The sequence below is a fragment of the Cryptomeria japonica genome, chromosome 9, assembly GCF_030272615.1.
Source record: "Cryptomeria japonica chromosome 9, Sugi_1.0, whole genome shotgun sequence".
NCBI classification, from domain to species: Eukaryota; Viridiplantae; Streptophyta; class Pinopsida; order Cupressales; family Cupressaceae; genus Cryptomeria; species Cryptomeria japonica.
This window is the reverse complement of record NC_081413.1, coordinates 34,282,265-34,295,884: the sequence shown is the minus strand read 5'-3', so window position 1 is coordinate 34,295,884 and position 13,620 is coordinate 34,282,265. Positions and strand designations below refer to the sequence as shown.

Below are 13,620 nucleotides of genomic sequence, written 5' to 3'. Positions count from 1 at the left end.
CCCATCGATAGCATAACTGAGGGAGTGAAAGATTTTCCGAGGGGTTGCAGCTGAGAGTGGGAGACAATTTGGTCTTCCATATTGAGCTTACTCAAGTATTGCTTCATTGTCATGGTGATTTCAGCGATAAGACAAGTCTGAAACAAAATGTATCAGACTGCATTTCCCAACAAGATTGCTCATTGATTACTATTTTGGCACCAAATTGCACCCAAAAGAACAGCGTTTCATTCAAGGAGATAAGGCGATTAATTTTGGTGAAGAGATTGTGTGCTAGCTGCTGCTCATCAATTATTATCAGACCACCTATATTGCAGCAGGGGCGATTTTTGGAATAAGGTTGATTTGGCAGTTTGAAGGCATCAAATTGCATGATATTGCTTGCTTCTTCAAACACTAAGCTAGGCGATTCCAAAATCAGGTTCTTGGCATCACTTACGTACTTTCAGATAATTTGTAATGTTCATGGCTGTCCATTGTCTTCAGACTTGCTGAATAATGTATGCTAAGTGCTTGGTTATTAGTGGAGATATTGTATGATGCTATTTGATCATTATCTTTGAAATAAGGAGAAACCAGGTTGCATTCCAATAGTATGTATGTCTGAAGATTTCATGGCAAGTGTTTGATGTAATGGCAGCTAGATGAAGGTCTATGTTTTAATGTCTAAATGAATGTAATGGCTTTAGAACTAGTTGCATAACCATCCTAGGCAGTCATTCTATCACTAGGAGTCATTTATAGTTGTGCAATCATGAGAAATATATGGCTGTTAACCTCTACAACAATCTGAAAATTTCCGAGACAACATATCAGCATAACACGCAAAACATAAAACCTCATAACACACAGATTGGACAGTCAGTATTAGCAAATATTCCTTGTATATCAGTCAATACACTGCAGGGGATATTTCAGTTGAAGGCATCAAATTGCATGATATTGCTTGCTTCTTCAAACACTAAGCTAGGTGATTCCAAAATCAGGTTCTTGGCATCACTTATGTACTTTCAGATAATTTGTAATGTTCATGGCCGTCCATTGTCTTCAGAGAGATATGTGATCTTTTGATCAGTTCATGACCCAGAGGAGTAGGAGAAATGGTCGGAGGAATGACTACCACACTCCAGCACAAACTGATTATCAACATACTCTTGGGAAGATTACCATGCCTTATTTTGATGGGAGCGACAAATGTACAAAAAGAGCATGGGTACAAAAGTTGGATAACTACTTGTCATTAAGATCGATGCCTGAAGAAGAATCAGGTTCGTCACATTACATTTGGAGGGTGCTGCTCATGAGTGGTGGTATCATGGATTAATCACACTCGGTCATAATCCCATCACTACCTATGTTGAATTCACGGACAGGTTGATAGTGCGGTTTGATCGTAAGGATCCGCAGATGTACTTTAGAGAACTGCCACAGCTGAAACAGGCTGGTAGTTTGGAGACTTATATTGGAGAATTCCAGAGGCTTGCGGAAATGGTGCTTAGCAATTCAGAAAGGAGGCTGGTTATATTATTCATGGAGGGATTATTGGAGCCTTTGAGAGGTTGGGTTAAGGCATTTGACCCACGCACATTGTTGGAAGCCATGAAGAAAGCATGCAGTATGGAGCATGTAGCACCTAGAAGTAAGTTCCCATCCAAATTCTCTTCCAACAAAGATAACACATTTCCTCACAAGAAACATGAGAAATCAGATTTCAAAAACAAATTTCCAATGGGCAAAAATCAAGAAAGTTTGAATGATTGGAGGAGGAAAAAACTTTGTTTTTGGTGTAAGGCACCCTATACACCTGAGCATGAGTTTCCCATGAGACCCAAGGCCAAGGCAAAGCAGATGGAATGGGTGTATGAGTACATTGATCACGAGGATATTGAATCAGAAAAAGCTTCAAAAGTGTTAGAAGGTAAGAGGACTACCATGTGCATTACTTCCTTGCATCGTCAGGGTTCTTTTCGAATGCGGGGAGTCATAGCAGGGTAGGGAGTCATCACTCTCTTTGATATAGGAGCAACTCATATCTTCATTGATGAGAAGTTGGTGGCAAGATGTGGGATTCAGACACAGGATTTTGAGGGAGTTAGAGTTAGAGTAGCTGATGGTTTTGCTGTCACTTGTAACAAGATGATTACTGATCTCCCTATACGTTTGAGTGACTGTGAATTCAAGGCTGATTTCTATGTAGTCAATATGGGAGATATGGATGTAGTACTTGGAATGACTTGGATTCATGCTATTGAGGAGCTCACACTTAATGTAAAACATATGGAGTTGCGGTTCGAAGCAAATGGAAGGAAGCATGTACTCAAAGCAATAACGGACACGAGCTTGCAGATGATCTCTTTTAGGAGGATGGAGAGATTAATTTGCCATGATCAGCTAGAGTGGGCAGCAACATGTAGAATAATGCCTACACGGTCAGAGCAGCAAAAGGTTGAGTATGCACCTGATATACAAAGCTTATTGACTAAACATCCCAAGGTGTTTAGTGCTAGTCAAACAGGTAGACCTCCTGATAAGGGTATTGAGAATATCATTGAGCTTGAGGAGGGTGCCAAACCCGTCATGATTACGCCTTATAGGCATCCAAAGAAGATGAAGAACAAAATTGAGAAGACTATCAAGGAGTTGTTGGGCATGGGCCACATACGTCCAAGTAAGTCTCCTTTTGCTTCATCAATGGTGTTGGTTAAGAAAAAAGATGGTACTCTACGAATGTGCATAGATTACAGGGCTTTGAATAAGAGAACCATCAAGAACCGATACCCTATTCCACGCATTGATTTGCTGATTGATGAGGTACATGGAGCTTGCTACTTCTCGAAGATTGATCTGAGATTAGGACATCATCAGATTTGGGTAAGGGAGCAAGATATAGAAAAGACACCTTTTCGATGCCATTGTGGACACTTTGAATTCTTGGTTATGCCTTTTGGTTTGACCAATGTGCCGGCTACTTTCCAATCCACTATGAATAGGGTTTTCCAATGCCAGTTGAGGAAATATGTCCTTGTATTCTTTGATGATATTTTGGTTTATAGCAGGACATGGCAGGAGCACTTAGCACATTTGGATGAGGTATTGAGTATTTTAGAATGGGAGTCCTTGTATGCTAAGGAGTCCAAGTGTGCTTTGGGATTGACAGAGTTATTATACTTTGGCCAGATAAGGTCCGAGCCATTATATAATGGCCTACTCCTGAGAACCTTACACAACTTAGAGGATTTATGGGATTATGTGGTTTCTACAGGCATTTTGTCAAGGGTTTTTCTCAGCAGGCAACACCATTGACAGACTTGACGAAGAAGGGGGCTTTCGTTTGGACTGATTAGGCACAACAGTGTTTTGAGAAGTTCAAACAATTGATGATCGCATGTCCAGCGTTGTCTGTACCATATTTTTCTAGACCATTCAAGCTTCAGTGTGATGCATCAGGAGAGGACATTGGTGCAGTTCTCATGCAGGATAAGCACCCTATTGCTTTTGAGAGCCGGAAATTGAGAGGGCATGAGCGGACTTATAGCATATATGACAAGGAGATGTTGGCCATTATGCACGCATTGGCCAAGTTTAGGCAGTACTTGGTGGGCTCTAAATTCAGCATCAAAACATACCACAATAGCTTGAGACACTTTCTTGGGCAGCGTGATTTGAATGACCGCCAACAGAAGTAGGTTAGTAATTTGTAGGCGTATGACTTTGACATCACCTATGTCAAAGGGAAAAATAATGTTGTTGCTGATGCATTGTCTCGCAGGCCACATTTGAGTGCTATGATTGAGATTACTGAGGATTGGAGACATTTGATTTCAACAGAATATGCTAAGGACTCATGGGCCTCTAGCATTATGGATGGTACAGTGCAGGATAGCATGTACTCCATTGTGAATGATCTTATCATTTACAAAGGGAGGATTTTCTTGTACCAGGATCAGAGATGAAGAGCAGGATTTTGAGAGCCTTGCATGATTCTCCCATGGCAGGACATCTGGGTTATTATAAGACATATAGACAGATCAGGGAATGGTTCACTTGGAAAGGGCTCAAGTCCGATGTTCTTCAGTATGTTAGAGAGTGTCCAATTCGTCAGCAGAACAAGCAGGAACATACTTATCCAGCAGGGCTTCTTCAACCACTACCCACTCCTGACAGGAAGTGGGAATGCATATCGATGCATTTCATTATTGGTTTGCCTAGAATCCATGATAGTGATTGTATTTATGTGGTTGTTGATCAACTTACGAAGTTTGTTCACTTCTTTCCGATCTCAGCTACTTATTTAGTAGTACAGGTGGCAGATCTTTTCTTCCGAGAGGTTTTTAGACTCATGGGCTGCCTCGGACTATAGTCAGTGACAGGGACAACAGATTCATGTGTAATTTTTGGTAGGAGCTGTTTAGACTCAGTGGTATCGAGCTCACCCCTAGTATGAGATACCATCCACAAACTGATGGACAGATAGAGAATGTAAACAAATGGGTGGAAGGTATTATATAGACGGACAACAACGGGCATGGGTAAAGTGGTTGCATCTATGTGAGTATTGTTATAATACTACTTACCACATGTCCATCCAGATGACACCATTGATGGCTTTGCATGAGTATGATGCGCCCAACTTCTTGGATCTTTTGTTGAGTGATAGTAGAGTGCCGAGTGCTAGGGATCTTCTCCAGGAGAGTCATGACATTGTGTGATCATTGAAGGAGAACATACAAAAGGCACAAAATCAGCAAAAATAGTATGCAGACCAGAAACGAGTTGAGCGATCGTTTGATGTAGGTGACATGGTGTATTTGAGGCTGTTGCCATACAGGCAATCCACACTTAAGAAGAGTGGTTCGGAGAAGCTCAAGCCGCACTATTATGGGCCATTCAGGATTGTCAAGAGAGTTGGAGAGGTCGCCTATGAGCTTGAGCTACCACAGATGCAAAGGTACATAATGCTTTTCATGTATCACGCCTTAAAAAGGCAATAGGGCATCATGTTGCACCTTCCATAGTGCTACCTCCTCTTGATGAAGAGGGGAAATTGATATTAGTACCTGAAGCCATCATTGATTCCAGGGAGCGCAGATTGAGGAACATAGTCATCAGGGAATATTTGGTGAAGTGGAAAGATTTGTCGGTTGAGGATGCTACTTGGGAGAGAGAGGATATTTTGCAGCATCCATCATTGAGATTGCTTGAGGGCAAGCAATTTCAGGGAGGGTGGATTGTAATGCCCCCTTCTCATTAGTTCGCAAATATTCACGGGATTGACCTATCGCTTGACCCTCGTAGGCCAAGGAGATTGATTAGGGGGTCGACTTGTAGTGATTTACGACTTCACATTTTGTGTCTACTTGATTTTATGGCGAAATAAGGAGATTGCACGTATTGTGAGACGTGTGCACTTTAATTATAATGTAATAATATTTTAAAAGTGCAATTAAACTAATATGTGTAATAAAATAATAAAGTGTAACAAAAGGGATAAGAAGAGAATCTTCTAGAAGGAATCAATTTATTGGATGTGAAAAAAAAAAAATAGAGGAGGTTGGTTCAATGTTGTTCATCAGTTGTTTTGGATATCTTTTCTTGTGTAGACTTGTGGAGCCAAGGGTTTTTGCAGATCATCGTCTTTGGGAACGAAAAATTCCATCGATAGCATAATTGAGGGAGTGAAAGATCTTCCGAGGGGTTGCAGCTGAGAGTGGGAGACAATTCGGTCTTCCATATTGAGCTTACTAAAGTATTGCTTCATTGTCATGGTGGAGGGAGTTTATGGTAATTTCAGAATAGCATATTGGAGGTCCTAATACCATTGATCTCTTTTAGGAGGGCAGACAATCTTCATCTAAGATCATTGGAGGAGCTAATTTGGTGAAGCTGATAAAATTACAGGTCTGAAACAAAAAATCAGGTTTCACCCTCATACCCTCGATTTTGTTCTTTCTTCATCATTCAAGCATCGAATCACAGAAAGGGAGGCAGCGATAGTATTAGAGGAGAAAGGCGATACCTTTGGAGGTATTTGAAGGAGCTTTGAAGGTGATTTCAGCGATAAGACAAGTCTGAAACAAAATGTATCAGACTGCATTTCCCAACAAGATTGCTCATTGATTACTATTTTGGCACCAAATTGCACCCAAAAGAACAGCGTTTCATTCAAGGAGATAAGGCGATTAATTTTGGTGAAGAGATTGTGTGCTAGCTGCTGCTCATCAATTATTATCAGACCACCCATATTGCAGCAGGGGCGATTTTTGGAGTAAGGTTGATTTGGCAGCTTGAAGGCATCAAATTGCATGATATTGCTTGCTTCTTCAAACACTAAGCTAGGCGATTCCAAAATCAGGTTCTTGGCATCACTTATGTACTTTCAGATGATTTGTAATGTTCATGGCTGTCCATTGTCTTCAGACTTACTTAATAATGTATGCTAAGTGCTTGGTTATTAGTGGAGATATTGTATGATGCTATTTGATCATTATCTTTGAAATAAGGAGAAACCAGGTTGCATTCCAATAGTATGTATGTCTGAAGATTTCATGGCAAGTGTTTGATGTAATGACAGCGAGATGAAGGTTTATGTTTTAATGTCTAAATGAATGTAATGGCTAATGAACTAGTTGCATAACCATCCTAGGCAGTCATTCTCTCACTAGGAGTCATTTCTAGTTGTGCAATCATGAGAAATATATGGCTGTTAACCTCTACAACAATCTGAAAATACCTCTACAACAATCTGAAAATTTCTGAGACAACATATCAATGATAGTGTTACCAATCTACTACAGCAGAGGAAGGACAATCCAGCCAAGGATGGGATTATTGTCACGTTAACGCCATGATAGAAGAGTATGTGCTTCGAAGCTTCAAATCCATCACAAATATTATCTCAAAGGCTTCAAAGAAAACTATTTTGTGTATGCATGCATAAATAAATGAAAAATTGAGAGAGAGTGAGAGAGGGAAACCTTCTTGTTTTTAAGTGAAAGCTTTAGAGCCAAATTAGAAGGTCTGGATTCACCTGTGGTACTTGACCTGGCTGACAGGAGTGTTACAATGGCAAAATCTAGGAAATGTAATGTTCCAATGGTTAGTTGAATCTCGCATTTTCACGGGACATTAGCGTGCCATGCGGACGTTTATGCATAGCGCTTTTGTCCAAGAAGAATTGGACTCAGAAATTGGGGAATGGTCTAATCTTGTCAGAAAGAAGGATTTTAAATAAAATTATTGTTCAACTGCTTTTCTTGGGCTAGAGGGAGGTTTATGTAATGTGAAATTGCAAGGTATGCAATTTGTGACATTACAATGGTAAAGAAATTTTATTTAGGGGGAGCATAGTAAAAGAAATTTATTGAGCATATTAAATATTATTGAAACTTATATTAGTTATGTTGTTGTTAGGTTGTAACAACACCCACATATAATAGAAATTTGTGGGGTTGTTTCCTAGTGAATAGAACTTTGAGGGCTTTAGGATCAAGCTTGTTATACATAACAAGTCATCTTTTTGTATAACTCTTTGCTTTGAAAGAATAAAATTAAGTCTTTGATATGTTTGCTAAAGTTCGTTTTTATCATGGCATACTCTCTAGGGAGATGTATAACTGTTTACATATAGGAAAGGTAACATAACAATATCAAAAAACTAAATTAATATGTTCATTCTATACGTGGCATACTCATGAGGGAGATGTATGGTTCATCTTCATAGTTATGCCAATGCTATGATCTCACTTGTTCTGTTTTGACTAACCTTGCTTCAATGAGGAGATCAAGAAGTAATTTATGATTACAATAGGTTTCCAAGAAGAGATGTTCATAGGAGCTATTCATGTTTCAACTGTTTGATCTTCTTTCTTGGTCATTGCTGAATGAAGAAGATGAAGTAGTTGATGATGATTGAGATGTTTGCCATGTCTTATGATGTAATATTGCTGGCCGAGCCTGATGTGTTGGCCATTTGGTTCACAATGCTATACATACATAGTGAATAGTCCAAGGTCATGAAAAAATGTTGGAGATGTAAATATATGAGTGAAGTAATTCACAAGAGATATGAATAAGCCTCTTGATGTTGCAAAGTTGACACCAATGTGATTATGCTGTGAATGTGACTCTGTAGAGTTGTGAATGTGTAGAGGTGCAAATATCACAAATAGTGTTTAAATTTCTTGAATGTTTGAACATGTACATATGTCAGTAAAGGGAAGTGAATATAACACAGTTTTTTCCAGATATTTGTTTTTGAAAATTACATACAATTGTCATTATAAGGTTAATTGAATAACTGCCCCACACAAATTTTAAGAATGATAACATCACAGTTTTCTAATATGTAGGAGTTTTTCTAGTGCGTAGTGTTGGAACTGTCTCTGCCTCAAAAGATTGCTGAAAGTTAGGCAAAGCCAATATGGGTGCAAGAATTGCTGACCCCTAACCTAAGAAAATGAGTTTTCCCATTCATTAATGACATGCATTGTATCTGTATTAGGAGAATGAAGCTATGAACTTCTACATCCAATTTAAGCCTACAAAAATTGGTCTGAGTCACACTGGAAGTTCATTTACCAATTGAGAATGGCCTTAACACAAAAATAATCTAAAATGACTTTAACACGTCATTCACCAGCCTCATGAACGTAGAAGGAAGCACTGACCATTCATATAAACCTTGCTTTGTCTTCAGGGCTATTCACCTTACATCCTCATCCACTTTGACTTGGTGGTAGCTTCACTTGAAATTCAATTTGGTGAAGTAATGTGGAGGTTTCTTGGACTTAATTTCTTACCATTTTACCTATAAATCATATCGTTCTTTTAAGTAAGGTTTAGCCTTCTTTGAGTCTGATTTTGTAATTTTCCTTTTTTGTATCTTTGAAACCACTATATTATTATCTTAATAAGCATTGAATACTTGGTTCTTGGGATTTAGTGTGTGGCATTTGTAATCTTTGGTCTTCTTATGGAGAAGTTTTAAAAGTTCCTTGTGATATTAATATTTTTAAATTTTAGCCATGTGAATACTTGTAACTTTTTCTCGAAATCTATGTATTTCACAGATGACATGTATATTGCTCTCTATTCAATGTTCTCAGTTGATAACTTTATCTTATAATATATGAGCTAACTTTTATAAATTTGGGCTAAAATTTTGGTAAATGCTTTTACAGTTTTGTGATATGATGATGGTAAGCAGGTGGTGGACATTCTCTTTTTGAAGCATCTTGGTCAATTTCTGTTTATAGAATATTTGCAAAATTTGACTGAAAGTGAATTCATTGGCTTGAATTTAGCAGAAGGGAGCTTGCTAAGGAGGTTGTAGAATTGTTGATGGGTGCTGCTGATGGTGCAAAGGCTCTTATTGATGCTAGTGATCGCTTGGTGTTGAATGTAGAAATTGCTCGTTTATTTGGAGCTCTTGGTTATGAGCGAAAAGCTGCTTTCTTTTCTAGGCAAGTAGCTCAATTGTATTTGCAGCAGGACAATTGTTGGGCTGCAATCAGTGCCTTGCAAGTCTTGTCGATGACATCCAAGTCTTATCGTATTCAAAGCAAAGCAAAACACAAAAAGCCTTGCTGTTTATCAAATGTGAGTTCCTTTTTGTTTATTTTGAATCTTTTGGTTGCATTTAATGCTTCCAAATGGCTGTCTAAAATTTAAATAGCTAAATTAGGCATGTTGATTTGCTTCAATTTTATTATATTTGCTTTTGACAATATCATCAAAATCTAAACTGATGTATGATCCATAAAATAGTCAAAACTATGCCAATGTTGCAGATGATTCTATCTTGGCCTTTCATTGTAGATAAACTGTCTCTTATTTAAAACTGGATGTCAATAGAGTGAGTTTATTCAGCATTTGTTTTTAACATGCTGAGCATTAATGTGACAAAAGTAACATTCCATTCTATCCACACAGCATAGTTCTTATTGAAGGATATGTGTTTCTTATGTATTTTCATATTCATTCTCATTTCACAATGGACTACTAATATTTTGGTTGGTAAATTGCCCCTTTGTGATGAACCCCGAAACCTTTGGCTTAGATGCCATGCCCAAGATGTATCCATTCTGTCCAATTCAGTCAATATTTGCTCCCAAGCATTTTTTTTCAGGTATGCCACACCAATAATTGGAGGTAGTATGTTATCTAGCTTTTACATTCAGACATTTGGATTCCATATTATCCAGCCATTTGAGATTTTGAATTTTGGGCTCCTTAATGGAAGCCTTATTGATTGGCTGCTTAGGTTCATTCCATTCATCGACTTAATAAGTTTTCCGATTCACAACGATTTTTGTGAATGTTTTGTAGTTTTGTAAAGGGTGAGATTTTTTTTGTAGCTTTGGCTGATGAATAATGAGCTGTAATGTATTTTATTATTAGTCTAGTAATTTCTAAGCTGCATGAAATTTATTATGAGGTATGAGGTTTATGGAAAAGAAATACCATTGAAAATGCAAGTTCTCCAATCTTTTAGAGATGGAAAAATGATAAGGCAAGTAATCAATTTTATGAAGTAAGCGGATATATGATTTTTAAAGATTATCAACAAAGCATGTAAATACAAGAAACTAACATTCATAAAAAGCATCTATTTACTAGATCCCATGGTAAATAACAGTGCATAACATTCTTTCCGTTCATGGCATAGTGCAATGGTATTGGGTTGGCACTATTATTGAGTCCACTTGGATTCAAACCAATGTTAGAAGACTTGGACTCACCTTGGACTCAACAAGCTGATTTTTGATGTGGACTTGGATTCAATACCTAGACTCAGCCAAGACAGGAAAAATTGAAAAACCATGAAATATAGAGATTTTTAAGGATTTAAAATTTGTTTAGTGCACCCTTTAATAAATAAACCTTGAAGACACAATAAACTAATCAAGTAGAAGCTACTTTGATCACATACACAAGCATAGATTATTCACGAGCATAAAAGTAGATATCACTTAAAGGAAACAACATTGTTAAATATATAAATTATAAATATATCCAATGTATACAAAAATCATGGATTAAGAAATTCACTGTAAGTTTGTGGCTTAGAGGAACTTGTATCACTCATCCCAACCTCACAAAAGTCTTTCGCTAGCGTCTAGGATACATCTTTGATGATGATGTAGCCATGATATCTGCTTATGTCTTAGTGAGAATGGTATCCAAGGGGTTTGCTGATGGTCTATCCTCCTCTATCTTGGGTGCCGTCTTTGCCTCTCGACCCACCTGATCAATCCATGCAAGTTACTCATCATTGAAGACATGATCCTCATCCTCAACAATCCAATCTCACTGTAGTGTTGATTAACCTCCTCTAGAGTGATGGGAGATAAGTCAACATCCAAGATTTTTTTGTGATGGACGTGAAGCTTATAATGAACATAACCAAGATCATTCAACCTTTGCATTGACAACCAATTGCATTTATTGGAGTGCATGTGCTCAAATATACTCCAATTGTGCTCACATCTTGAAGTGTTGCATGGTTGGCTCAAGACATGAATTGCAATTTTTTGAAGATTTGACACCATAGAATCAAACCTTTCCTAGCACGCATCTGAAATGAGAAGAATAAAATACCAAATGAGAAGAATAAAAAACCAATCTCATAGGCTAACTATGAATTTCAATATTAACATTAAAGAAGAGAAAAGTTTTAATTTTTAAACTTAAACTATGCCCTTAAAGATTTTTATTAGCTTGCAAATGTCATCTAAATTGTCTTGCATATCTCTCCTGAAAATAGGTCTCCTTGTGTGCAAGTTTGAAGACCTCAATTTTAGTGATTGATTATTTGCACTCCAATTTGAGGATTAGGTGCCATTTGCTCTATGATTGTGAAGAGTCCACTAAGGACTTCCTCATTGGCCTTGAAATATGGGTGGAATTGGAATGTTGGATTGAAGAAACAGGTAGTTGCATGCAAGGGCTTGTGAAGTTGAAGGTGCCATCATTGATGAATGATGCCCCATATGGGATGATATTCTCAATTCTAGCATAAATGGATATAATGATTTCCTTCAACCTATCCATGCCTTAATATATGTAGCCCATTGTGAGTTTGGACCTGTTGATGTGTCTTTTGTACACGACCAAACACAAAATAAAATACCTAAAGGTACCTTATCCTCTCTTGAATAAAGTTTCCCAACTGCTGAAGATCTCGCCGAAGGATCAGTCGGAGTAACTCCAAGGTTCTAATATGTAGGTTTTCTACGTGTGGGTAAGCTCTTTGCGGTACGATGTGATTTTGCTGGAATCACAAGGGGACTCACTTTCGACAACTTCAACATCTGATTTGCTTTGGATATTACTGGAACGTGGAATTTCATTGGCCCTTGATTTTGAAAAAGGAAAAAAGGATAAGGGTTGGAACGAGATCTATTTCTAACGCTAAGAATGTAAGAGCAATGAATGACCTTTGATGAAATTCTAACTAAGTCTTGCTTTGACATCCTAGGATCATCTCCACAAGATTAGTGCGATCTTTTGAGGAAAGCTTTATGATATTTAGATCACCGCTACAAGCATGGACACCGTCAGGTTGATGCATATCAATGAAGAAGCGATAATTGAAGTTAAGCTTAAGCTGAATGAATCTAGCTGACTACGCAAGGAAAGTCTGCAATCAACAAACCGCTAGTAGTATGGATATACGAATTTCACCGTTGATCATACAAATTTCTTCCATTCACCTAATAAGTGAAATCAAACTTGAGAGGTATAGAGACCATGCAAATTGTTGAATCGACCCATAGAATTCACCATTTCTTCAATGAAGTTTACAAGTCTTTTGCAACAATATCTTGGCAACAATCTTTGCCTTCTCTTTCTATTCTACTCTAACTATTTCCTACTCTCTGACTATTCACTATTAGCTAACTATTATCCATTAACGGAGCCAAGGCTTTATATAGGGAGCCCTTTACAAACAAACAACTCTGATTGACTTAGAACCAATGGCTAGGATTACAAGATAAAAACCCTAATTAGGGTTTGTTACAACAAACTTCCTCTAGCCAATGAGAAAATTACATTCCAAGAGCGAGGACCAATAGGAAGCAAGGGTAGGTGCCTCGAAGTTTGTGCCGTCCCCAATGAGTCAGGTACATTGAATCTGGACATGCTGAGGTGGACCAATCCGACCAGAGGAATGATGACTGGGATGCCACCTTGCCTAATGCTTGTGACTTGGTTGATCCTCCTCTGTCTTTGATATGATGAATGATGTACTTCCTTTTGCTTGACCAGGCTTCTTTATTGTCAAGTCTTCCTTCTCCAGTAGCATATCTCACCCTGAAGTGTTAGCAAAGCCTTTCTTTGTCATCTTGTGGTATAATGAGGTCTTGAGGCTAACTTGAACTCCTTGAACACCCCTAGTCTTCCAATGCTTCAAAGCACCTTGAGTCCTCCCTTTGTGCATGTGGAACGTCCTTGATGATGATGGACTGGAAGAGGTCGTCCTTGCCTTGGTCTTCTTCCATCTGCAAAACCAACCAAAACATGATTAAGGACACATAATGAATTCATTCTAACATAACATCTCCTACCTTAAATCATCAACAAAAAGACATTAAAATGAAGTTTACTCAAGATTCTCCC

At 38.1% G+C, this 13,620-nt stretch overlaps 1 protein-coding gene across 5 annotated transcripts in view; it reads left to right on the top strand.

The window, feature by feature from the left end:
• The window catches only part of LOC131045280 (trafficking protein particle complex II-specific subunit 120 homolog), a 207,232-nt gene that overhangs the window by 113,449 nt on the left and 80,163 nt on the right, over window positions 1-13,620 (top strand). For 3 of the 5 annotated variants that reach the window (XM_057978835.2, XM_057978834.2, XM_057978837.2), the window contains exon 7: window positions 9,303-9,597. In XM_057978835.2, coding sequence (XP_057834818.1) covers window positions 9,303-9,597 — 295 coding nt within the window. The remainder of the gene's footprint in view (window positions 1-9,302; window positions 9,598-13,620) is intronic. The other 2 variants (XM_057978836.2, XM_057978838.2) reach the window with 1 other exon arrangement.